At 43.6% G+C, this 26,582-nt stretch overlaps 1 protein-coding gene across 1 annotated transcript in view; it reads right to left on the bottom strand.

The window, feature by feature from the left end:
* LOC140486131 (tumor necrosis factor ligand superfamily member 11-like) overlaps nucleotides 1-26,582 on the bottom strand; it is an 86,965-nt gene that overhangs the window by 9,810 nt on the left and 50,573 nt on the right. Inside the window, exons 3-4 of the mRNA XM_072584786.1 lie at nucleotides 10,328-10,364; nucleotides 8,775-8,864 (exon numbers count right to left, since the gene is read on the bottom strand). Coding sequence (XP_072440887.1) covers nucleotides 8,775-8,864; nucleotides 10,328-10,364 — 127 coding nt within the window. The remainder of the gene's footprint in view (nucleotides 1-8,774; nucleotides 8,865-10,327; nucleotides 10,365-26,582) is intronic.

The raw sequence follows: 26,582 nt of genomic DNA on the forward strand, positions 1-26,582 counted from the left end.
TTCTTGATCCTCTGGGCTTCCCATGGTCCTACAATTCATCATGTATTCCCATACCTTGTTTGTCCTGCCTAAGTGCATCATGTCACACATATCCAGACTGAATTCCAATTGCCACCGTTCAGCCCACCTGGCCGCCCTATCTGTATCACCCTGCCTTGTAGCCTCAGGTTATTCTCCTCATCCTCTTCCGGGTGCTCCGGTTTCCTCTCACAGTCCAAAAGTGTGCAGTTCAGGTGAATTGGCCATGCTAAATTGCCCACAGTGTTAGGTGAAGGGGTAAATGTAGGGGAATGGGTCTGGGTGGGTTGCTTTTCGGAGGGTTGGTGTGGACTTGTTGGGCCAAAGGGCCTGTTTCCACACTGTAAGGAATCTAAATCTATCTAAATCAGTTAGTACTCCATCAATTTTTATATCATCTGTGAACTCACTGATTGAATCACATTCAAGTCTAAATCATTTACACAAACCACAAACAGCAAGGGCCTCACTGGACACAGATTTTCAGACACAAAAACACTCCTCAACCGTCACCCTATGCTACCTGCCACTCAAATAATGTGTCAACCTTCCCTGGATCCCATGGACTCTTACCTTTGCTAACAGTCGCCCACATGGGAGCTTATCAAAAGCCTTCTGGAGGTCAAAGTAAATTCCATCGAAAGCATCACCTTCATCTGGGGTTACCTAGGTTACCCCTTCAATCAAGTTGGCCAGACATGACCTCCCCTGAACAAAACCATGTTGCCTATCCCTGATTAATCCCTGCCTCTCTGAATGCAGATTAATTCTGCCCTCGCGGAATTGCTTCCTATTGTTTCCCAACCGCTGTTTCTCCTATTTTCTCCACAGCCTTGACTTCTATTTTGTATCCGATTTGTCTCACAATAAATAAGAGAAGTGTGAATGCTAGCAGTGGCACATGTGCAACCACTGACTGTTATCAGACCCTTTCTTCTCTGAATACACCTACAGTCATGGAATCACAGAGTCATACAACTCAGAAACAGACCCTTCTGTCCACGCTGACTCGACATCCCAACCCGACCTCATCCCATTTGCCAGCATTTGGACCATATCCCTCTAAAATCTTCCAGCTCAAATATGCCTCCAGTTGTCTTCTAAATGTTGCTATTGTACCAGCCTCCAACACTTCCTCTGGCAGCTCGTTCCATACTCACACCTGTCCTCTGCATGAAAATGTTACCTCTCAGGTCCTTTTTAAATTTATCCCCCTCTCACCTTAAACCAATGCCCTCTAGTTTTGGACTCCCTACCCTCGGAAGAAGACCTTGTCTGTTCACCTTGTCCATACCCCTCATGATTTTATAAATCTCGACAAGGTCACCCATCAGCATCTGAAGCTAGAGGGAAAACAACTCGTGGTTAGCAAACACCCTCTCCCTATAAGTCAAACCATCCATTCATGGCAACATCCTTGTAAATCTTTTCTAAAACCATATTTCAGCAATAATCCCTGCTGATCCTCTCTCTCCCTCTCTCGCTCCCTCTTCTTCTCCCTCTCTCTGACATCTCCCCTGTAAGAACCTGGGTTTGAATTTACCTTTGTTGCCAAGGGGTGTGTTTATGGGGATGATGTCGGAAATTGGAACAGCATTGTTAAGTTACAATAGAGTTGGTTGGGCTGTCAGATAGGTTAAGTTATTCTATATTCTATTCTTTTTTGTTCATGTTTCATTTGGTAGTCTGCAAATAAATTCTGTTTTGTTTGAAATTGAGTGGTCTGACCAACTGCATCAGTCCTGGAATATCCACCTTACATCTGCCTAAAACTACGAATAAAGTTTGGGTCTGGGCTACCTTTTAGAAATGTGTTGAAGAGGTCTGGCCTGGTCCATAACACTTCCCATAGAGCATAGAACATTATAGCGCAGTAAAGGCCCTTCGGCCCTCGATGTTGCGCCGACCAGTCATACCAATCTGAAGCCCATCTAACCTACACATATGTCCATATGTTTATCCAATGACGACTTAAATGCATTTAAAGTTGGTGAATCTACTACTGTTGCAGGCAGCACGCTCCGAGTAAAGAAACTACCTCTGACATCTGTCCTATATCTATCACCCCTCAATTTAAAGCCATGTCCCCTTGAGCTCACAGTCACCATACTTGGAAAAAGGCTCTCCCTGTCCACCCTATCTAACCCTCTGATTATCTTATATGTTTCTATTAAATCACCTCTCAACCTTCTTCTCTCCAACGAAAACAGTCTCAAGTTCCTCAGCCTTTCCTCATAAGACCTTCCCTCCATACTAGGCAACATCCTAGTAAATCTCCTCTGCACCCTTTCTAAAGCTTCCACATCCTTCTTATAATGCGGTGACCAGAACTGTATGCAATACTCCAAGTGCGGCCACACCAGAGTTTTGTACAGCTGTAGCATAATCTCATGGTTCCGGAACTCGATCCCTCTATTAATAAAAGCTAAAACACTGTATGCCTTCTTAACAACCCTGTCAACCTGGGTGGCAACTTTCAAAGATCTGTGTACCTGGACACCGAGATCTCTCTGCTCATCTACACTACCAAGAATCTTACCATTAGCCCAGTACTCTTTATTCCTGTTGCTCCTTCCAAAGTGAATCAACTCTCATGTTTCTGCATTAAACTACATTTGCCACCTTTCAGCCCAGCTCTGCAGCTTATCTATGTCTCTCTGTAACCTACAACATCCTTCATCGCTATCCACAACTCCACCGACCTTAGTGTCGTCTGTGAATTTACTAACCCACCCTTCCACGCCCTCATCCAGGTCGTTTATAAAAATGACGAACAGTAGTGGACCCAACACTGACCCTTGTGGTATACCACTAGTAACTGGACTCCAGGATGAACATTTCCCATCAACCACCACTTCCCAGCAAGCAATTACTGATCCAAACTGCTATATCTTCTACAATCCCATTCCTCCACATTTTGTACAATAGCCTACTGTGAGAAACCTTATCAAACGCTTTGCTGAAATCCATATACACCACATCAACCGGTATACTCTCATCTACCTGTTTGGTCATCTTCTCAAAGAACTCAATAAGGTTTGTGAGGCACGACCTACCCTTCACAAAACCGTGCTGACTATCCCTAATCAAATTATTCTTTTCTAGATGATTATAAATCCTATCCCTTATAACCTTTTCCAACACTTTACCAACAACTGAAGTAAGGCTCACTAGCCTATAATTACCAGGATTGTCTCTACTCCCCTTCTTCAACAAGGGAACCACATTTGCTATCCTCCAGTCTTCTGGCACTATTCTTGTAGACAATGATGATTTAAAGGTCAATACCAAAAGCTCGGCAATCTCCTCCCTGGCTTCCCAGAGGATCCTAGGATAAATCCCATCCGGCCCAGGGGACTTATCTATTTTCACACTCTGCAGAATTTCTAATACCTCTTCCTTGTGAACCTCAATCACACCTAGGTAAAAACAATGACTGCAGATGCTGAAAATCAAATACTGGATTAGTGGTGCTGGAAGAGCACAGCAGTTCAGGCAGCATCCAACGAGCAGCGAAATCAACGTTTCGGGCAAAAGCCCTTCATCAGGAATAAAGGCAGTGAGCCTGAAGCGTGGAGAGATAAGCTAGAGGAGGGTGGGGGTGGGGAGAGAGTAGCATAGAGTACAATGGGTGAGTGGGGGAGGAGATGAAGGTGATAGGTCAAGGAGGAGAGGGTGGAGTGGATAGGTGGAAAAGAAGATAGGCAGGTCGGACAAGTCAAGGAGACAGCAACTGAGCTGGAAGTTTGAAACTAGGATGAGGTGGGGGAAGGGGAAATGAGGAAGCTGTTGAAGTCCACATTGATGCCCTGGGGTTGAAGTGTTCCGAGGCGGAAGATGAGGCGTTCTTCCTCCAGGCGTCTGGTGGTGAGGGAGCGGTGGTGAAGGAGGCCCAGGACCTCCATGTCCTCAGCAGAGTGGGAGGGGGAGTTGAAATGTTGGGCCACGGGGAGATGTGGTTGATTGGTGTGGGTGTCCCGGAGATGTTCCCTAAAGCGCTCTGCTAGGAGGCGCCCAGTCTCCCCAATGTAGAGGATACCACATCGGGAGCAACGGATACAATAAATGATATTGGTGGATGTGCAGGTGAAACTTTGATGGATGTGGAAGGCTCCTTTAGGGCCTTGGATAGAGGTGAGGGAGGAGGTGTGGGCACAGGTTTTACAGTTCCTGCGGTGGCAGGGGAAAGTGCCAGAATGGGAGGGTGGGTCGTAGGGGGGTGTGGACCTGACTAGGTAGTCACGGAGGGAACAGTCTTTGTGGAAGGCGGAAAGGGGTGGGGAGGGAAATATATCCCTGGTGGTGGGGTCTTTTTGGAGGTGGCGGAAATGTCGGCGGATGATTTGGTTTATGCGAAGGTTTGTAGGGTGGAAGGTGAGCACCAGGGGCGTTCTGTCCTTGTTACGGTTGGAGGGGTGGGCTCTCTCTTTAGGTCTTTCCTGGCTACCTTGTAATCCTCAAGTGCCCTAACTGAGCCTTCACATCTCATCCTAACATAAGCCTCCTTCTTCCTCTTGACCTCGTAAACCACGGGTCCCGCACTCTATAGCTTCCTCCCTGCCTGACAGGTACGTACTTATCTAGGACACTCAGGAGCTTTTCCTTGAATAAGCTCCACATTTCTAATGTGCCCATTCCCTGCAGTTTCCTTCCCCATCCTATGCTTCCTAAATCTTGCCAAATCGCATCATAATTGCCTTTCCCCCAGCTGTAACTCTTGCCCAGTGGTATACACCTATCCCTTTCTATCACTAAAGTAAACATCACAGAATTGTGATCGCTATCACCAAAGTGCTCACGTACTTCCAAGTCTAACACCTGGCCAGGCTCATTACCCAGTACCAAATCTAATGTGGCTTCACCCCTTGTTGGCCTGTCTACATAAGGGTGCAGTATTCTAAAAATGGCTTCCCCAGTGTCATGATGTTCCAACTTCTATACTCAATGGTGATAGTGACCACAACACTTTTTTTGTTTACTTTAGCGATGGAAAAGAGTAGGTATATACCACAGGGCAAGAGTTATAGCTGGGGGAAAGGCAATTACGATGCGATTAGGCAAGTTTTAGGATGCGTAGGATGGGAAAGGAAACTGTAGGGGATAGACACAATAGAAATGTGGATCATTTTCAAGGATCAGCTACTATGTGTCCGAAATGCTCAGGGCCAGCTGGTCTTCAGAATTCAGAACTTCTCAAATTTCAGAATAAGTGAAAGTTTGATGGGGAAATTTTAAAATATCTTAATTGAGGAGCAGACTCACTGAGTAAAATGGTACTTGAGACAGAATTGAGGCCTGCCAGTGCTGGGCCAAGAACCCCAGCTTATGTCACATCTGAGTCTCACACATCGAGTGGGTGCCAACTTGTGTTAACTGTTTGCATGCCAAACAACTTTGTGAATGATTAAAAAAACTTCACAAAAGAACCTTCGGACTTTGGAGCTTTCTGGATTTCGGGATTTCAGATAAAGGGTTGTCTACCTGTACCTGTCAGGCATGGAGGAAGTAGTCGAGCAAGGGAGCCGCGGTTTACTTAAGAAGTTGAATCTCTTGTCAAGAGGAAGAAGGAGGCTTATGTTCGGATGAGATGTAAAGTCGCAGTTAGGGCGAGTGAGAGTTACAAGTTCACAGGGAAAGACTTAACGAGAGAGCTAAGCCAAGCCAGGAGGGAACATGAGAAGCTGTTGGCAGGTAGGATCAAGGGAATCCCTAAGGCTTTCTATAGGCATATCAGGAATAAAAAAAATGACTAAAGTAAGATTAGGGCCAATCAAGGAAAGTAGTGGGAAGTTGTGCGGGGAGTCAGAGGAGACAGGGGAAGCGCTAAATAAATATTTTTCGTCAGTATTCACACTGGAAAATGACGATGTTGTCGAGGGTAATATTGAGATACAGGCAACTAGACTAGATGGGATTGAGGTTCACAAGGAGGAAGTGTTAGCAATTCTGGAAAGTGTAAAAATAGATAGGTCCCCTGGGCAGGATGGGATTACCTTAGAATTCTCTGGGAAGCCAGGGATGAGATTGCCGAGCCTTTGGCATTGATCTTTATGTCATCATTGTCTCCAGGAATAGTGTCAGAAGACTGGAGGATAGCAAACATTGTTCCTGTGTTCAAGAAGGAGAGTAGAGACAACCCTGGAAATTATAGACTAGTGAGTCTTACTTCGGTTGTGGGTAAAGTGTTGGAATGGATTATAAGAGAGAGGATTTATAATCATCTAGAAAGGGGTAAGTTGATTAGGGATAGTCAACATGGTTTTGTGAAGGGTAGATCATGCCTCACAAACCTTATTGAGCCCTTTGAGAAGGCGACCAAACAGGTAGATGAGGGTAAAATGGTTGATGTGGTGTATATGGACTTCGGTAAGGCAATTGATAAGGTTCCCCACAGTAGGATATTGCACAAAATATGGACGCATGGGATTGAGGGTGATTTAGTGGTTTAGATGAGCAATTAGCAAGCTGAAAGAAGACAGAGGGTGATGGTTGATGGGAAATGTTCATCCTGGAGTTCAGTTACTAGTGGGGTATTGCAAGGATCTGTTTTGGGGTCACTGCTGTTTGTCATTTTTATAAATGACCTGAATGAGGGGTCAGAAGGATGGGGTGGTAAATTTGCAGATGACACTAAGGTCAGTAGAGTTGTGGATAGTGCTGAAGGATGTTGTAGGTTACAGAGGGACATAGATAAGCTGCAGAGCTGGGCTGAGAGGTGGCAAATGGAGTTTAATGCGGAAACATGAGAGTTGATTCACTTTGGAAGGAGCAACAGGAATAAAGAGTACTGGACTAATGGTAAGATTCTTGGTAGTGTAGATGAACAGAGGATCTCAGTGTTCACGTATATAGATCCCTGAAAGTTGCCACCCAGGTTGATAGGGCTGTTAACTTTTATTGGTATGTTAGCTTTTATTGGTAGAGGGATTGAGTTTTGGGGCTATGAGGTCATGAGCTGTACAAAACTCTGGTGCGGCTGCACTTGGAGTATTGCTTACAGTTCTGGTCACTGCATTTTAGGAAGGATGTGGAAGCTTTGGAAAGGATTCAGAGGTGACTTACTAGGATGTTCCCTGGTGTGGAGGGAAGGTCATATGAGGAAAGCCGGAGAGACTTTGAGGCTGTTTTCGTTATAGAGAAGATGGTTGAGAGGTGACTTAATTGAGTCATATAAGATAATCAGAGGGTTAGACAGGGTCGATGTGAGACCCTTTTTCCTCGAATGGTGATGGCTAGCATGAGGGGACATAGCTTTAAATTGAGGGGTGATAGATATAGGACAGATGTTAGAGGTAGTTTTTTTAACTCAGAGTAGTAGGGGTGTGGAACACCCTGCCTGCAACAGTAGACTCGCCAACTTTAAGTGCATTTAAATGGTCACTGGATTGACATATGGATGAGAATGGAATAGTGTAGGATAGATGAGCTTCAGATTAGTTTCACAGGTCGGCGCAACATCGAGGGCCGTGGGGCCTGTACTGCGCTGTATTGTTCCATGTTCTATAATGTTCTGACTAATGAAGGCAAGCTTGCCAAATGCCTGCTTCCCCAATCTGTCTACCCACAACTTCATTTTCAAGGAACTATACACCTACAATGCCAGGTCTCTTTGTTTAACAACACTCTCCAAGACCATACCATTAACACTATATGCCGTGCCCTAGTTTACCTTACCAAAATGCAACACCTCACATATATTGAAATTAAACTCAGTCTGCCACTCCTTGGCCCATTGACCTCTGGGATTCACTGACCACTACATTGCCTATTTTGGTATAATTTGAATACTTACAAACTAGGCTTCCTATATTAACATCCAAATCATTTATATAAATGACAAAAAGCTGTGGACCCAGCACTGATCCTTGTGGCACACTGCTGGTCACAGGTCTCCAGTCTGAAAAACAACTCTCTACCACCACCCTCTGTCTCTTATCGTCAAGCCTATTTTGTATCCAGTTGGCTAGCTACCCCTGGATTCAGTGCAATATAACCTTACTAATACACTTACTGCATCAAACATACCCACACTAATGCCCCCTAACCCTCATGCCAATGTCTTCACCATAAAGGTGTTCATACAAACATTCTCACAAAAGCGAAAGCATCTTTTCAAAATGGCATCTATTTGACAGCCCTCAACAAAGTGGCGTCCATATTAATGTCCTTAACACGATGGCCTATGGACTGTCTGCAAATAACAGACATGCCACCCATACCCAAAACAGTATCCACACCGTGGAATAACTGATCCAAAATGATTACATTTCCCAGCTGCAGTTTCCATCTGATGCCTTTCCGTTCTGTGAAATTCAGGTTGGAATCTGAGCAGAATTAGCAATAGGGTCAGGGAGGGCTTTGGAGGGGTTGGCAATCCTCCAGGGATTCCCTGGAGTCTCCAGAAATCCACACTTCCTCAAGCAATCATAGAGAAGGATTGTTGCAAATGTTAGAAATCTTTCGTGCCCTTTTGCCTCTTTTGAGCAATTCCTTGTGGAAATATTGCAGATGGAAGAGATTGACTGGGGGTGGGAGAAGTGTGTGATGGATGCAGCTGAGGAATCACAGGCCCTGGGCCTTTCTCACTCTGGGTGCAACGGAATGGCAGACAGCAGCTTGAAGAGCTTTGCAGGATTCTTCGTAGGAAACATGAAGTAACTCCTGGTGTGGCTTTGGAAGGGAGGCGTGTGACAATTCCTGATTCAGCTCGCATCAGAAGGATGGAATCTTCCTCAAGAATGCAGGATGGAACTTACCAGAAGGAGCTTTGATCGGTTTCTTCATGGTGAGGTGGGCATAGGGTGTCAGCTTCCTCATATTCTTCCTCGTGCGATTGGGGACCAACCCTGATTAAAAAAAAAGACACTGCTCGTAAAAGCTGAGGACAAAGTGCTTTGTCTGAATGTCTGAACATTGCCATACCCTCAGGCAGCTGTAGAGATCGCCTGTCAAAGGGCCATGGAGGATGATCAGAGTCTTGATCCCTATTCATGAACTAACACATCACTGAGATTTCTCCTGAGTGAGACAATGATTGAGTGAGCATATTGGGAGTTTGGTTCAAAATGGGAATTGGATGCACGGGAGAAGGAGGGATACTGGAGAAGTGAGCCAAGTGTGGAATTTGGTGAAGGAATTTTCCTGAAGAGACTGTAGGGGTTTTATCAGCATTGTAAGGTCTATTGGTGTGCAAAAACATATTGGGAGGTGTTGGCTGTACTAAATATAAATGAATGAATCAGCAATTGACATGGAAAGCATGTTTTCTCTTCTGTATCAGTACAGAGTCAGGGCTCATGGTTTTAACATTAGGGGGTCACCCTTTCAGAAGAGTTGGGGATATTATTTTCTCTCTCTCAGAGGGTTGCGCAAATTTGGAATCCTTAGCATTCAAAGGAGATGGAAGTGTGGTCATATAATTTTTTGAGGTGGATGTTGATAGGTTCGTTTAGGAGTGGAATCAAGGGTTATCAGAGAAAGGTGGAAATGTGGAATTCAAAAAACAAACAAATTAGCTGTGCTCTTGTTGTATGGGGTAGGCCCGAAGGACTGAACAGCCTAGTTTTGCTTCTGATTTCTTTATTCACATGTTTATAAGTCTGAAAGTGATGCAGGCCAAAGGCCCACAAATACAACCAAAGTAAATGCTGGGGTTCAGGGCTGCTACTGAGGAATATTTCCTGATATTGAGGGAATTAAATAGAGAGTAAGAATGAAGTAAGAATGGAATTGGATGCAGACTAAGGTCCATTCTTATTACAATAACAATTACATGCTTAATTAAGAGACTTGCCCCACCACCTTTTCTTAGCCTCCTGTCTTTTTGAATGTCAAATATTGCCCCAAATCGAGGGCCCAGCCCCGCCCACCTTGTAACCATGTCTCTATCATGTCGATTAGCTCTGACACATGCATTTCTATCTGTGGTAACAATTGATCCACGGTGTTCTGAATATTATGAACTCTTTATTCTTTCGCAATCTCCTGACTTATCTGCTAGTGCTCTCTTAAGTTTAAATGCACCGATGAGTGAGTTTGAGGAGAATAACTAAGACAAAGCCGGAAGAGAGGGGGTTTCGAATAAAGACAGAGACAACCCAATGAGGCAGATAAATAAGTGTGAATGGAAATGGGCCTAGGTCTGGTTTGATGACTGATTAACTAGATAATACTCAACCTCCTGATTCAATTAAGAATGTGCATTCTGGGGGAAGCTGCTCCAATGGAATTTCTCTCCATCCCAAATGAGGACCATCTACTCTCTGACTCACTGAACTCACAAACATCTTTTCTCCTGGATTAAACTTACCCCTGTGTTGCTTTTTGTCTGCTGCACCAGGATCCACCTAAACAAAGAGAGGAACAGTTAATATCTATTTCCATCGGTCCCAGTGCAATGTGCCTGGCTCCAGTGCACATGGAGTGGATCAGTGGTGCCTCACACTTCCCACAGTGCCTTGCAAACACGTGAAGGCTCATTGAGAGATCAGGGGGATTGGAACTCCTTTCGCTCAGTCTCACAACCCAAAGCAATGAAGCTCACACTCTTACAAAACTGGTGTAAAGACAACACCTTTTCACTCCCTTTAGTTTTGGGCAATGGGCATCGGCATTATAAAGTTTACCAGCAGTGCAAAAACATACTGGGAGGTGTCGGCTGTACCAAATATAATTGTGTTTTCTCTTGTGAATCAGCTAAGGCTCATGGTTTTAAAATTAGGGGTCACCCTTTCAGAACAGAGATGAGTACACAGAACGTTGTGCAAATTTGATATTCTCAGCATTAAACCAAGGAGACTGTGTAAAAAGATGGCTGCACTTTTTTAAAAAAAAAATCATGTTTAATGGAACGCAGTGTGAGTTGTGCACAGTACTACTTTCCCCTGGATCAAGCAGAGAATAAAGCAGACTCCACAGAGTTGACGGATTCTAAGCCAAGGGGGAACAGTTGCTTGACAACTATTTTCTAATTGGCTCCTGATCAGGTGATCACGGTGTTTGGGGCCAGTGCAGTAGAGAACCACTTAAAGAGAAAAACTGTCAGAAAGTCTGCCTCTTCCTCACTCTCTCCTGTTTGGAGGTCATAGCAATTCTTCAGTAATAGCTTGCTGCCTTCCACTTACCTGTCTCGACAAATCTCCAGTTGAAGGGAACTAAATGCCTTCAAAGTCAAAGAAAAGACATATTCTTAATCACTGAATGAAAGACAGCATCGCTGTGTAAACAACCTTATGTGAGCAGCAAAGAACTAAAAAGGAATTGAAAGGAAGAGAATCAAAGTAACTCATTGAATCCAGTAATCTAGACTGGTACTGCTGAACTGTGCTGTCCTGATCATCTTTTCTCCTTTTCCACCTTTAATATCCATCTTTGTCAGCCTGTCTGTTTATGGAGGGGAATGTAAGAAGGGGTGAGGTTTAAGATTTAGAGCTCTATATTTGTAATTCATATACCTTAATCACCACTAAAGACAAGTTGTCCACCATAAACAGTTAAAAATCACACAACACCAGGTTATAGTCCAACAGGTTTAATTGGAAGCACACTAGCTTTCGGAGTGCTGCTCCTTCATCAGGTGATTGTCGCTACGAAAGCTAGTGTGCTTCCAATTAAACCTGTTGGACTATAACCTGGTGTTGTGTGATTTTTAACTTTGTACACCCCAGTCCAACACCGGCATCTCCAAATCATGACCATAAACAGTGATTTTCTTGTTAAGTACAGAAACCTGCTATTTTCTTTTAAACTGAGTTTGTCAGTCAGGTCAAATGGGGACTTTGGAGGATTTGACATAACCTTTGCACATTTGTGTCAATTTCAGCAATACTGGGGCTTGATTTCCAGTGCATCACATAGTGTGTCAGGATGATCTTGACTGGATATCAGAGTGAGCACCATGAATCAAACCTGATGTTGTGAGGTAGCAATGTTGACCACTGAGCCACTGTGTCGCCCCAGATTCAAGAAGTATGAAAGAGAGAACCTCTGATTGGAGCAGCAGCTCCTCATGTTTTCTATTCATCTCATATCTGGGGAAATCCTTTCTCTGACTGATTGCAGGGGCTGCTGCTGCCTGAGACAGAATCTACTGAAGGTATGGGACCCTGGTGATTAGCACTCACCCAGGGCCTGATCTCATCCCATCCACACTAAACAGAAGCAGTTGGATTGCAGACGGACACTGTGATTTTTAAAAGTTTGACATCCCACTTAAATTGAAACTATCCCCAGAGTCTGTCTCTTTCAATCTGGTATGGGAAGTTGAGGCATTGGAAAGGTAGACGCATTGAAGGGCTAATATTGGGAATGACTGAGGATGATGGTGTGCAGGTTGCATTGCAAGGAAGTTAGAGGTGAGAACTTGCGATAAAACTTGCAATGAATATGTTCCTGAACTTGAGTCATTTTGCCATCAGAGCATATGTGAAACAACGTGCTAGAGAAGGTCTACACACCCATCTTTGATTGCACTGCTAAAAATACTGACAAACCACAACCCGCAAAGCTACATTTACTGGAATAAGCCCAGGCCAAATTGTTGATTGTCAAAGCAAAGATTAGTAACATCAACTGACACTAAACATAAAACAGGTGCAACCGATCGTACTTGGGGAAATCTAAAACCTCAACCAAAGCAGTGGAAACCACTTTGAGTTACTTTACAATGTTTCCCTCAAGTGTGATTCCATGACAGCTAACTACAAAAGCATTCAAATTTACTACAGTGCTACTTTTGAAGATCTGGACCCTCAGGGGAGGGGTCTGTCAGTTCCACAATCGCTCAATAAACACTCGCAATCGGTCTGGTTCTTTAAGACTTCACTCTTTACTTCTTCATACGGTCGGGCACAGATCTTCTGGAAGCACAGAGGTTATACACTTCTGTGTTCCTGAGAGGAGCTGCGCACGTGGCTTAAAACAAAGACATTTTTAGACTTGTCTTAAAGAAAGGTACAATGCTACGATTGCATTGTACATTCAGACAATTACCAATCAATATATGATATTGCTTTATTTGACAGTTACTTGGTCCAATGAAATTTCCTGGGAATCAACTTTGTATTCCAACACTCAGGCCATCCTTATCTCACTAAACGAGCCATTGCACCTGCATTTAAAGGTCAGTTAGGATGGCCAGTAATGTCTTATCTAGTCGAGTTATTTCTATGCTGTAAAGGGAGCATTGTCTGCTAATCTCTAATGAAGCAGACTGTGTTTAGTCAATTATGCAGCTATAGCAGAATTAGCAGTTAATAGCTTAAAAGTTATTTGATTCAGCTTTTTGCAGAATTGTCAACTTGCAGCCTAGAAGTCATTTTGGCATGTTATTTGCATCGAGAAGCCATTTTATTGCCACCTATGTTATTAAGAGCATCTGTTAAGTGGTTGCTCCTGACAACAACTAGTTACCTCAGCCTGTATTCAGGTTTCAGATCCTCACTTTCACAATCACTTTTGTCTCCAATAGTCTGCATAACTTTTTTATTTAAAGTGACTTTACTTCTTTTGCTTGTATCAACTAGTTTTTTGATGTAAGGATTTAGCGCTCATGCGTTGCAAGGTATGTTACTCCAAGGCTGCTGGGTGTGTGGAGTCATTTGGTAAAATAGTTCTCATTTCAGTGCAGGATGTTTATAATCACAAATTATACTCCCTATTGTATGGAAACGGGCCCTTTTGCTCAACAAGTCCACACCGACCCCACCAAAGAGTGACCTACCCGGACCCATTCCCCTTATATTCTACATTTACCCCTGACCAATGCACTTAACCTACACATCCCTGAACACTTAGCATGGCAATTTAGCACGGCCAATTCACTTAACCTACACACCTTTGGATTGTGGGAGGAAACTAGAACACCCGGAGGAAACCCATGAATGTGCAAACTCCACACAGACAGTTGCCCAAGGCTGGAATTGCACCTGGGTCCCTGGTGCTATGAGGCAGCAGTGTTAACCACTGAGCCATCTTACTGCCCATATTCTGTGCAAAGATATCCATTAGATGATCCCCTTTTTATACGGGTCATTTCTAGGTACAAACACTTCTCCTTGTGAAGTAATCAGATAACTGATGTCTTGCATCAGCTCATTTGATCTTGGAAATGTCCTTTCCCTGTCCCATTTGCTTCAGTCGAAAAGGGAAATCTGTAATCTTTTCTCACTTTCATTTTTTTTGTAACATATACATAATCGGGAATATACATACAGAAGGAACAGTAATCGGGGCATCGGTGAGATCATATCTTGAATACCATTTGTAGTTGTTATCTACTTATTTAAGGAAGGATGTGAATACATTGGAAATAGTTCAAAGGAGGCATACTCGAGTGATACCTGGAATGAGTGAGTTGTCTAACTGGGAAAGGTTGGTGAAGCTAGGTTTGTTCCCACTGGGGTTTAGACGACTGAGGGGTGATTGGGTTGAACTGTATCAGATTCTGAATGGGCTTGACAAGGTGCATTCAAAAAGGATGATTCCTCCTATGGATCAGCCCAAAACTAAGGGATACTGTTTCAAAATTAGCTATTCGTGATGTCTCTTAGGTTGATCTTTCTGATGAGAATAGTTGGTTTCATAATTTCTAGTGGGTGAAAATGAGAAAAGAAAGGTTGCCTTTTGAGGACAGAGATGAGGAGACTTTTATTTCTCTCAGAGGGTTGCGCAACTTTGGAAATCTCTGCCCCAGAGGTGGTGGAAGTGGCATCATCAAATAGTTTTAAGGCAAAAGTAGATAGATTCTTGTTAGGCAAGATAATCAAAAGTTAGCACAGGTCAATAGCCATTCACTAATGTCCTTGAGGGAAGGAAAATACCACCCTTATCTAGTCTGTACTCCATGTGACTCCAGACCCACAGCAATGTGGTTCGCTCTATAGGCAGTTAGGGATGGGCAATAAATGCTGGCGTAGCCAGCGATGCCCTCATCCCGTGAATGAATAACATAAAAGGAAAATGGAACTTGAAACACAGATCAGCCATGATCTTATTGAATGGCAGAGCAGGCTCAAAGGGACAAATGGCCTACTTCTGCTTGTATCTTATTTGTTTATTTGCAACTCCGTAACATTCGATGGGCAAGGTAACGCCAGTGCACAATTGTATTGAACTTTCTCAAAGATGTTTGGTAAATCAATTCTATAGACAATAGTTCCACAAGAGCCAGTGTTTCTGTCGCAAAGGTACTTTTTAGTCACCCAAATTAAGTTTCCCAGGCTAATGGACAACACCACCCACTCACCCATCGAAAATATGATGAAATCAGCTGTACTCATCTGGGAAACTGGTATGCAAGAAGTCATTAAAAGTCACTAATTTCATGATCTTCAGATCACCCAAGGATGAATATCGAAGTTCATGCTTATAATTTCGGATATTTAACTTTTTTTTAATGTTTTATTTTTCCTTAAAACATCCTTGACTTCAGAACATTTCATGGTCACACTTAACACCAACAAATCAAGACTCAATGGCATCTTGTCAGAATGCACAACTCATTCAAGCGACCAGTCACAATTGCTCACTTCCTTCTTTAGAGATGACCTCACCTTTCCATGATCAGCCAGCCTGATTAACTGGGAAGGAATTAATGTTCTCCAAATGGGATCACTGAGTCATATAGTTACACCACACCCCAATCTGCTTTTGTATAGTCCAACACCAGTTAAACATACTCTAGATCTGAAATTCAACTTTCAACCCTCTCACTGAAGAATTCAACATCCTCCCTATCCCATGACTACCCTGTTTCATGGCCACTGTGTCCTGTATTCACCCTATCCCATGACCACCCCACCCTGTGACAGCCCTGTCCTGTGATCATCTACTCCTCCCTCCTTTTGGTTCGGGTACTGTAAAGGGGCCCTGTTAGGGTTAATAGGGTTGTGTTTTACCACGTGTCTCAAAACCTTTGAAAACTTATTATATGGAAGTTGTTTGGTTTATTACATTTTATCTTAATTTCTTTTGCTTATTAAACATTTTTTGTCATCAGAATCAAATTTGCAACATCGTGTGGTTTTTTTTGTTTCAGTGGAGGACAACTCTGTTATGGCAAAAAGATCTATTAAACCAGGTTTCGTCTAGGGACTGACTTGTTCAGTAATAACATCACCTGGAATTTTACCACGCACTCTCAACAGCATAAGCATAAAGTGATCAACAGGGCTAAACCATTCTATGACCAACTGATCAGATCAAAGCTCTGTAGTCCTGTCGTGTCTAGTCGTGGTTTGGTGGTGGACAATTAAACGACTCACTGGAGGAGGCAGCTCCGCAAATATCCCTATCCCTAATGGTTGGGAGAACTGAATTCCAGTGGTGAGGTGAGACTGATCCGCCCTGAAATCAAAGCCACATTTGACCGATTGTGGAATCAATGGGTCAAGACAATAGACAATAGACAATAGGTGCAGAAGTAGGCCATTCAGCCCTTCGAGCCTGCACCGCCATTCAATATGATCATGGCTGATCATTCCCAATCAGTATCCTCTTCCTACCTTATCTCCATAACTCTTGATTCCACTATCTTTGAGAGAGCTATCCAACTCTTATAGAACATAGAACATAGAAGAATACAGCCTTTGGCAATCGATGTTGCGCCGATCCAAGCCCACCTAACCTACACTAGCCCACTAACCTCCATATGCCTATCCAATGCCCGCTTAAATGCCCATAAAGAGGGAGAGTCCACCACTGCTACTGGCAGGGCATTCAATGAACTCACGGCTCGCTGAGTAAAGAATCTACCCCTAATATCTGTCCTATACAGATTTAAAGCTATGCCCCTTAATTTAAAGCTATGCCCCCCTCGTAATAGCTGACTCCATACGTGGAAAAAGGTTCTCACGGTCAACCCTATCTAAACCCCTAATCATCTTGTACACCTCCATCAAGTCACCCCTAAACCTTCTTTTCTCCAATGAAAACAGCCCCAAGTGCCTCAGCCTTTCCTCATATGATCTTCCTACCATACCAGGCAACATCCTGGTAAACCTCCCCTGCACCCGTTCCAGTGCCTCCACATCCTTCCTATAGTATGGCGACCAAAACTGCACACAATACTCCAGATGTGGCCGCACCAGAGTCTTATACAACTGAAACATGACCTCAGGACTCCGGAACTCAATTCCTCTACCAATAAAAGCCAGTACGCCATATGCCTTCTTCACCGCACTAGTTACCTGGGTGGCAACTTTCAGAGATCTGTGTACATGGACACCAAGATCTCTCTGCTCATCCACACTACCAAGTATCCGACCATTAGCCCAGTACCCCATCTTTTTGTTACTCTTACCAAAGTGAATCACCTCACACTTAGCTACATTGAACTCCATTTGCCACCTTTCTGCCCAGCTCTGCAGCTTATCTATATCCCGCTGTAACCTGCCACATCCTTCCTCGCTGTCAACAACTCCACCGACTTTCGTATCATCCGCAAACTTGCTCACCCAACCTTCTAGCCCCTCCTCCAGGTCATTTATAAAAATGACAAACAGCAATGGTCCCAAAACAGATCCTTGCGGAACACCGCTAGTAACTGCACTCCAAGATGAACCTTTACCATCAACTACTACCCTCTGTCTTCTTCCAGTCAGCCAATTCCTAATCCAAACCTCCAACGCAGCCTCAATGCCATACCTCTGTATTTTTTGCAGTAGTCTACTATGGGGAACCTTATCAAACGCCTTACTAAAATCCATATACACCACATCTACCGTTTTACCCTCGTCCACCTCCTTAGTCACTTTCTCGAAGAATTCAATAAGGTTTGTGAGGCACGACCTGCCCTTCACAAAACCATGCTGACTATCCTTGATCACATTATTCCTATCCAGATGTTCATAAATCCTATCCCTTACAATTCTCTCTAAGACTTTGCCCACAACAGAAGTGAGACTCACCAGCCTATAGTTACGAGGGTTATCCCTACTCCCCTTCTTGAACAAGGGAACCACATTTGCTATCCTCCAGTCTTCTGGCACTATTCCTGTAGACAACGAGGACATAAAAATCAAGGCCAATGGCTCTGCAATCTCCTCCCTTGCTTCCCAGAGAATCCTAGGATAAATGCCATCAGGCCCAGGGGACTTATCTATTTTCACCCTTTCCAGAATTTCCAACACCTCTTCCCTACATACCTCAAAGTCATCCATTCTAATTAATTGTGACTCAATATTCACATCAGAATACTCTTTCTTAAATGAATCCAGAGACTGGGCCTCCACTGCCCTCTGGGGCAGAGCATTCCACATAGCCACCACTCTCTGGGTGAAGAAGTTTCTCCTCATCTCTGTCCTAAATGGTCTACCCCATATTTGTAAGCTGTGCCCTCTGGTTCGGCACTCACCCATCAGCAGAAACATGTTTCCTGCTGCCAGAGTGTCCAATCCTTTAATGATCTTATAGGTCTCAATCAGATCCCCTCTCACACCCCCAGTATACATGGACAGGGGTGTCAGGGGTATGCGATTCCCAAACTCAAGTGTATACAAGCCCAGTTGCTTCAGTCTTTCAGTGTAAGGTAATCCCGCCATTCCAGGAATTGACCTAGTGAACCTACACTGCACTCCCTCAATAGCCAGAATGTCTTTCCTCAAATTTGGAGACCAGAACTGCACAGGGTCCTAGAAAAACTGGAATAAATGGAAATTTGCCCTTCTGTCCATAGCAAAAAGAGAGATGGTTGTGGTTGTTGGAGATTGTGAGGACTGCAGATGCTGGAGATCAGAGTTGAGAGCGAGTTGGTGGAAAAGCACAGCAGGTCAGGCAGCATCCGAGGAGCAGGAGAGTCGATGTTTCAGCCGAAGCCCTTCATCAGGAATGAGCTCATTTTCTTGCTCCTCGGATGCTGCCTGACCTGCTGTGCTTTTCCAGCAACACACTCTCAACTGTGGCTATTGGAGGTCAGTCATCTCAGCTTCAGAACATCTCTACAGGGATTCCTCAGGATAGTGTCCTAGCCCAACCATCTTCTGCTGCTTCATTAATAAGGTCCCAAGTGGGGATGGTCATTGATGATTGCACAATATTCAATACCATTTGTAACTTCTCAGATACTGAAGCAGTCCATGTCCAAATGCAGCAAGACCTGGACAATATCCAGGCTTGGGCTGATATCCAGGCAAGTAACATCTGCAGCACATTGCTAGACAATTGAGCATCTTCAGCAATGGAGTACCTTCAGTGACACTACCAGCACTGACTACTCCACTATCAATATCTTACAGGTTGCTGTTGACAGACCAGCCAATTCAATACTATTGTTGCAAGAGTGTCAGAGGCTGGGAATCCTGACCTTCTAACTCACCTCCTGACTCCAAAGCCTATCCACCATTTACAAGGCATAGGTCAGGAATGTGGTGGGATACTTCAATTGCCTGGATCAGTGCAGCTGTAGCAACAGTCAAGATGTTTGACACCATCCAGGGCAAAGCAACGACTTGATTGGGACTTCATCTACCACCTTCATCATCCACTCTCTCTGATGCTCAGTAACAACACTGTGTACAAGATACACTGCAGAAATTCACTAAGGTCCTTAGACAGCACCTTCCAAACCCATGACCATTTCCATCTGGAAGATCAAGGGCAGCGGATAATGGGGAACACTTCACCTGCAAGCTCCCTCTCTCCAGACTAGGAAACATATTATCATTCCTTCAGCATCTCTGGGTCAAAATCCTGGCACTCTTTCCACAAGAGCATTTGGGTCTACATGCACTGTAGTGTAGGAAAGAATGAACTGTCGTGGCTCACCATCAGTTTCTCAAGGATAGCTTGGAATGGGCACCCACATCCCACAAATATATTAAGAGAAGAAAGTCCCACCCTGTGCACAACCTGCAGTCCATCAGTCTGCTCTACAATCAGACCCTTTTCCATCACATAAATTTGACAAACAGATCGTGATCCATTCCACGATTTAATCACTAAAGTCGCCAAATAGAGTTGGGAGATCACCAGTTCCCTACGCACTTCAACATGTCAAACCACACCACACAAAGCCAACAATTATTTAATGCTCCAATGCCTCCAGAAACTGGGTCACACCTTCCACAGAATGAGTATATGTCCTCCTCCACTAACACACGTTAGGCCCAGTGCAAAGGCTAAATCCACTCACAGTGAGAACTATGCTAAAAACTTCCCTCGATTCTCTGTAAGATATGAACCTGCGAAGTATGAGCAGAATGCTAGAAGAAAAATAAATGAAGCATTTTAAAGTTACACTAACTCCAGAATATTATAATATCCTAACGATGCCACAGGTTTCAGATTTAATAACGTTTTTTTTGGACTAAGATTCATGAGGCAGAGATTGTACATCGAAACAGATACTCAGATGTGATCTACGAGCCACAGCCTGCAGTGAAGCAGAGTTTTATTTGGAACATTCAATACCCGAGAATTAATAACACTCCCAAATTTGAAATCCAAAGTAGGACAAAAGAGATCATTGCAATGAAGCCACACTGACAAATGGCAGAGGCTGATAATCGGTCTAGAAGTTTCAGGTTTGGCATTTGTCCCTATGTAGGGAAATAGCCGAGACTCTCAGCTCGCTTTCCTGGCTCACAGTCATGTAAAACCTACTTAGCAACCCAGTAGGTGGAGGTGGTTACCACAGATGCTGGAGATTAGAGTCAAGATTAGAGCAGTGCTGGAAAAGGTCAGGCAGCAGCCGAGGAGTTTCATTCCTGATGAAGGGCTTTTGCCCAAAACGTCGATCTTCCTGCTCCTCGGATGCTGCCTGACCTGTTGTGCTTTTCAAGCACCACTCTAATCTTAGCAACCCAGTGCGGCCCAGAAATGGAAGGAAATGTTTAAAACATCCTTTAAGTCCTAAACAAAACACATTAAACCTTAGTCGTGAGTGTGGTGCTGGAAAAGCACAGCAGGTCAGGCAGCATCCTGATGAAGGGCTTATGCCCGAAATGTCGATTCTCCTGCTCTTCGGATGCTGCCTGACCTGCTGTGCGTTTCCAGCACCACTCCCTCGACATTAAACCTTACCCAAGACCCGAAACAATTGTGTTGCACAGAAATCGGAATGCAGGACAGCAAAGGCAGGTCGCTGATAGGGGTTGCAGTCTTCTCTGTCTTGATGCTGAAAGTTTGGGACTCGCATACCTCTACCCCTGACACCCCCAGCATACACGGACAGGCATGTGCAAATGAAGAAATAAAATCACCTGCTACATTTTTTGGGGTGTCCGGGCGAGTGGGTGAGAAAGGGACCTGAGACAGAAGCTCAGCAGCGATTGTATTGAATCCCACAGCAGTTCAAGGGGCCAAATTGTCTGCACCCACTCCTATTTCTGATGTTCTTATGAAATCCCACTTATTGAAAAGTTATGTCATTTTCTCAGGGAGTTATCAGTTCTTTCCATCAGAGCAGGAACTAAGGTTTATAAAATACAAATAAAGAACAAAGTTGAAATGAAACATGAACACCTCGTTGTGATTGGTCCAGTGCCAGAGGCCCCAGCTTCCAAATGCAGCTCCTGTTAATCCTTTCAGTCGACCGAAAAGATTCAATTACATTTCTTGAAAAGAGTAGGTGGCTGTCTCTGTGTCCCGGCCAATATTTGTCCCATCATCAGCAGGAGCAAAAGCTATTACTTCGGCCATCTATTTCTGTGTTGATTTTGGAAGCTCATTGTGAATTCTCTACAATTTCAGCTGTCAAGCCCATTGGGATCTCCTGAGGTCATGAAATCAGTGTCTCGCTATATCAATTCTTTCGAAACAATAACTGGAACAACATACACTGTTCTCAAAAGGAATTGACCGACCCGTTGTGCAATTAGTTTGTGCTTCAAAGAGGTAATCCGAACCAGTTGACCATTAATTAGCTTTCCAAATATCTACTACCAAGATAATAGATTCCTTTCAAGGAGGGCCCTGTTGCTAATATGCAGTGACTTTGTCTCCACCAGAATGTTTTACCTGATGTAGTAACATTCATGTTAACTCTCTTAAAATAAGAAACTGGGCTTGGTATTGAAAAAATCAATAAACCATTCATTACAATATACAAACATTACATTCCTAGATACATAAGTGTATGGGTATATAAGGATACAAGGATACAACATAGGACCATGCTTTCAGTAGCATGTCATGGTTCAAGTGATCTGCAATAAGATAGCCTCCTTTATACCCTAAGGTCACATGCTAAGATGCAGTGATGATTTCATCAGAATGTCCATTTATGTATACTGACTGTATGACATAGCACAAGTGTTATCAAAGTTGTTTTCACCTCTCATTGGATCTTAGATTGATTTTTGAAGTTTATTTTCAGAAATTGAATGTCGATGGATGTTGTTTATATGGACTTCCAGAAGGCATTTGACAAAAGAGACTGTTACCGAAGGAATTGAGGACAAATTTCTGACTTGGCTTGGAAATTGGTTGAGTTACATGCAACAGAAACCAGGGACACAAATTGGCAGGATGTGACCAGTGGTGTCCCAAAAGGATCTGCGATAGGACCTCAATTATTCACATTATTTATTGACAACTTGGATAATGGCATAGAAAGCCATATATCCAGCTTTTCTGATGATACCTAGTTAGGCACCATTGTAGACAGTGCAGATGATATATGCTATCATATATATATATATTATTGATAGTCTAGGTGAATGGGCAAAACTGGCAGATGCAGTTCAATGTAAGCAAGTGTGAAGTCATCTATTTTGGGCTGGATCAGGGTACTTACTAGATGGCATAAAGTTAAATATAGTAGTTGCCCAAAGAAACCTGTGGGCTCAGATGTATTGATATTTAAAATGTCATTAACAGATGCAGAAAACAATCAAGGAGGCTCATGGAGTGCTGGCCTTCATATGGAGAGGACCAGAGAACAAGGATACAGTAATTAGGTTGCAGTTATACAAAACTCTGGTTAGACCCTACTTGGAGTACTGAGAGCAGTAGATTGAAGAAGGGTGTGTCGGCCTTGGAGGAAGTGCGACATAGATTTAGAAGAATGATACCTGGACATCAGGGTTATGTTATGAAGAGGGATTAAACAAGTTTACGCTATTTTGTATTAATTTTGTAATTTTGTAAAAAAAACTCAAAAATCTTTGTCTTTTTCAATAAAATTATTTACAAAAAAAAAGTTAATTTTTTTTTCTCCTGACTTGAGAAAGTTAGGGGGTGATCTGATTGAAGTGTTCATGATCCTAACAGGAAAAGATAAAGAAAAACAATTTCCACTGGTTGAGGATTCTAGAACTTGGGGGCATAGTCTGAGATTTAGGGTCAGACTGTTCTGGGGAGATGTCAGGAAGCAATTATACTTTAGGGTGCAGGTTTGCTCACTGAGCTGTAGGTTTGATATCCAGACCTTTCATTACCAGGCTAGGTAACATCATCAGTGGCGACCTCCAAGTGAAGCGAAGCTGTTGTCTCCTGTTTTCTATTTATATGTTTGTCCTGGATGGGGTTCCTGGGGTTTGTGGTGATGTCATTTCCTGTTCGTTTTCTGAGGGGTTGATAGATGGTATCTAGATCTGTGTTTGTTTATGGCGTTGTGGTTGGAGTGCCAGGCCTCTAGGAATTCTCTGGCATGTCTTTGCTTAGCCTGTCACAGGATAGATGTGTTGTCCCAGTCGACATGGGACTACATAGTGAAAGCCAATGCACGACTCACAGACACCAACACCTACCAAAAGTCAGCGCTAGACCTGACCCCACAATTAGGAAACAAAATTACATATCTCCTAAGAAAATTACACAATTCCAGACAATTAAACAAGACTGAATTCCAGAAAATGAAACCAGGCAGGACCAACACCCCACAATTCTACGGACTACCCAAAATCCATAAACCAGGAGCCCCCCTCAGACCCATAGTCTCACTACCCGGAACACCAACTTACAGACTGGCCAAAGAACTACACACAAGACTGAAGTACCTAGTAGAAGAGTCACAGCACTCCATCCACTCCACCCAGGAATTCCTAAAAATCATCAAAAACACCAAAATGGAGGAAGACGAAGCAATGATCTCATTCGACGTAACAGCACTGTTCACCTCCATCAACATCGACCTGGCAAAGGAAACACTCGTCACACTTTTAGAACAGACCATCACACACACACACCAACCACCATCAATCACATTACCAATGAAAACATCATGAAGCTAGTGGACCTGTGCCTCACCACCCACTTCACTTTCAACAATATAGTCTACAAACAAACCAACGGCACACCCATGGGATCTCCGCTATCAGGATTCATAGCAGAAGCGGTAATGCAAAGGCTAGAACAAACAGCCCTACCAACCATCAAACCAAAAATCTGGATCCGCTATGTAGATGACACCTTTGTCATCACAAAACAAAACAAGATGGAAGAGACATTTAACATCATCAACAACACCCTCACAGGCATAAAGTTCACCAAGGAGGAAGAAACCGACAACAAACTCGCATTCCTGGACGTCACAGTCGAAAGAAAGGACAACGGAGAACTACAAACCTGTGTATACAGAAAACCAACAAACACTGACCAAATACTTAACCAAACCAGCAACCATCCCAACACACACAAACAAAGCTGTATCAGAACACTATTCCAACGAGCCACCACACACTGCAGCAGAGACGAACTTTGAAAAACAGCGAACCACCTATACAACGTATTCAAGAAGAACGGATACTCAAAAAATACAGTGCGCAGATTCCTCAAGAACAAACCACAACAAGCAGACCAAACACAGCCAGAAACCCTAACCACCTTACCATACATCAAAGATGTTTCAGAAATGACAGCCAGACTACCCATAGATAAAACCAACATCATCTACAAAATTCCATGCAAAGACTGCCACAAACACTACGTAGGACAAACAGGAAGAAAGTTGGCCACCGGGATACACGAACACCAGTTAGCCACAAAAAGACCCGACTCTCTCTCCCCCATAGCCCTACACATGGATGAGAAAAACCACCATTTCGACTGAGACAACACATCTATCCTGAGCCTATCTAAACCTCAACCTGAGCTACAAACCTTCACAAACCTTGCAGCAATTATAGTCTCAAAGGTTAAAAATCACACAACACCAGGTTATAGGCCAACAGGTTTAATTGGAAGCACACTAGCTTCCAATTAAACCTGTTGGACTATAACCTGGTGTTGTGTGATTTTTAACTTTGTACACCCTAGTCCAACACTGGCATCTCCAAATCATACTCTCAAAGGGTGGGAGAGATTTGGAACTCTATTCCCCAAATAGCAGTGGAAGCTGGATCAGTTATTAAGTTTAAATCTGAGATAAATGTTTTCGTTAAGCAGAAGTATTAAGGGATATGGGTCAAAGGCAGGTATATGGAGTTATGTCACAGATCAACCATGATCTCATTGAGTGGTAGAACAATCTCAAGGGGCTGAATGGCCTACTACAGTTCCTAACTTACTCAAAACTGTAATGACTCATAAACTGACATAAGTACATGAAAAGGTGATCCTCCTACTAATCTAATAGAAAAATAAGCAATGTTTCTCCCACTGAGGCACGGAAAGAATTAAACTTTTCTTTCTACAATTCCTGAATAAGTGACTGAAATTTCTGTGCAACTTTTCATCTGCCATTGCCGTTGTGTTGTAGGCCAATATTGTTGGCAATTTGTGTGCTGAAAGATCTTTGAAACAGTGGATATAGCAACAGTGGACTAGTGATAAGCACTACTGCCTCACAGCACCAGGGACCAGGTTCAATCCCATCCTCAGGTCACTATCTGTGTGGAGTTTGGGAGCAAGTGAGAACTGGAGATCAGAATCAAAAAATGTGGTGTTGGAAAAGCACAGCAGGTCAGGCAGGAATGTGATGAAGAACTTATGCTCGAAATGCTGGCTCTCCTGCTCCTCGGATGCTGCCTGACTGGCTGTGCTTTTCCAGTGCCACACTTTTTGACTTTGCGGAGTTTGGATGCTCATCCCATGTCTGCATGGGTTTCCTTCAGCTGTCCCACCTTCCTCCCACAATCCAAAGATGTGCAGGTTAGGTGGATTGGCAATGGGAAATTGCCCTAGTGTGCAGGAATGCACAGGCTAGGTGGATTAGCCATGGGAAATGAAGGCTGTGGGATAGAATCGGGGAGGTGGATCTGGGTGGGATGCTCTGCAGAAGGTTGGTGTGGAACCAATGGGTTGAATAGCCTGCTTCCACACTGCATCAATTCTATGATTCTAATGATCAGTTAATCCATTTTCAGGGAGGATTTGAGCTATAGGGAGAGGCTGAACAGGCTGGGGCTGTTTTCCCTGGAGCGTCGGAGGCTGAGGGGTGACCTTATAGATGTTTACAAAATTATGAGGGGCATGGATAGGATAAATAGACAAAGTCTTTTCCCTGGGGTCAGGGAGTCCAGAACTAGAGGGCATAGGTTTAGGGTGAGAGGGGAAAGATATAAAATAGACCTAAGGGGCAATTTTTTCACGCAGAGTGTGGTATGTGTATGGAATGAGCTGCCAGAGGAAGTGGTGGAGGCTGGTACAATTGCAACATTTAAAAGGTATTTGGATGGGTGCATGAA

The sequence above is a fragment of the Chiloscyllium punctatum genome, chromosome 15 (assembly GCF_047496795.1).
Source record: "Chiloscyllium punctatum isolate Juve2018m chromosome 15, sChiPun1.3, whole genome shotgun sequence".
Classification (NCBI taxonomy): domain Eukaryota; kingdom Metazoa; phylum Chordata; class Chondrichthyes; order Orectolobiformes; family Hemiscylliidae; genus Chiloscyllium; species Chiloscyllium punctatum.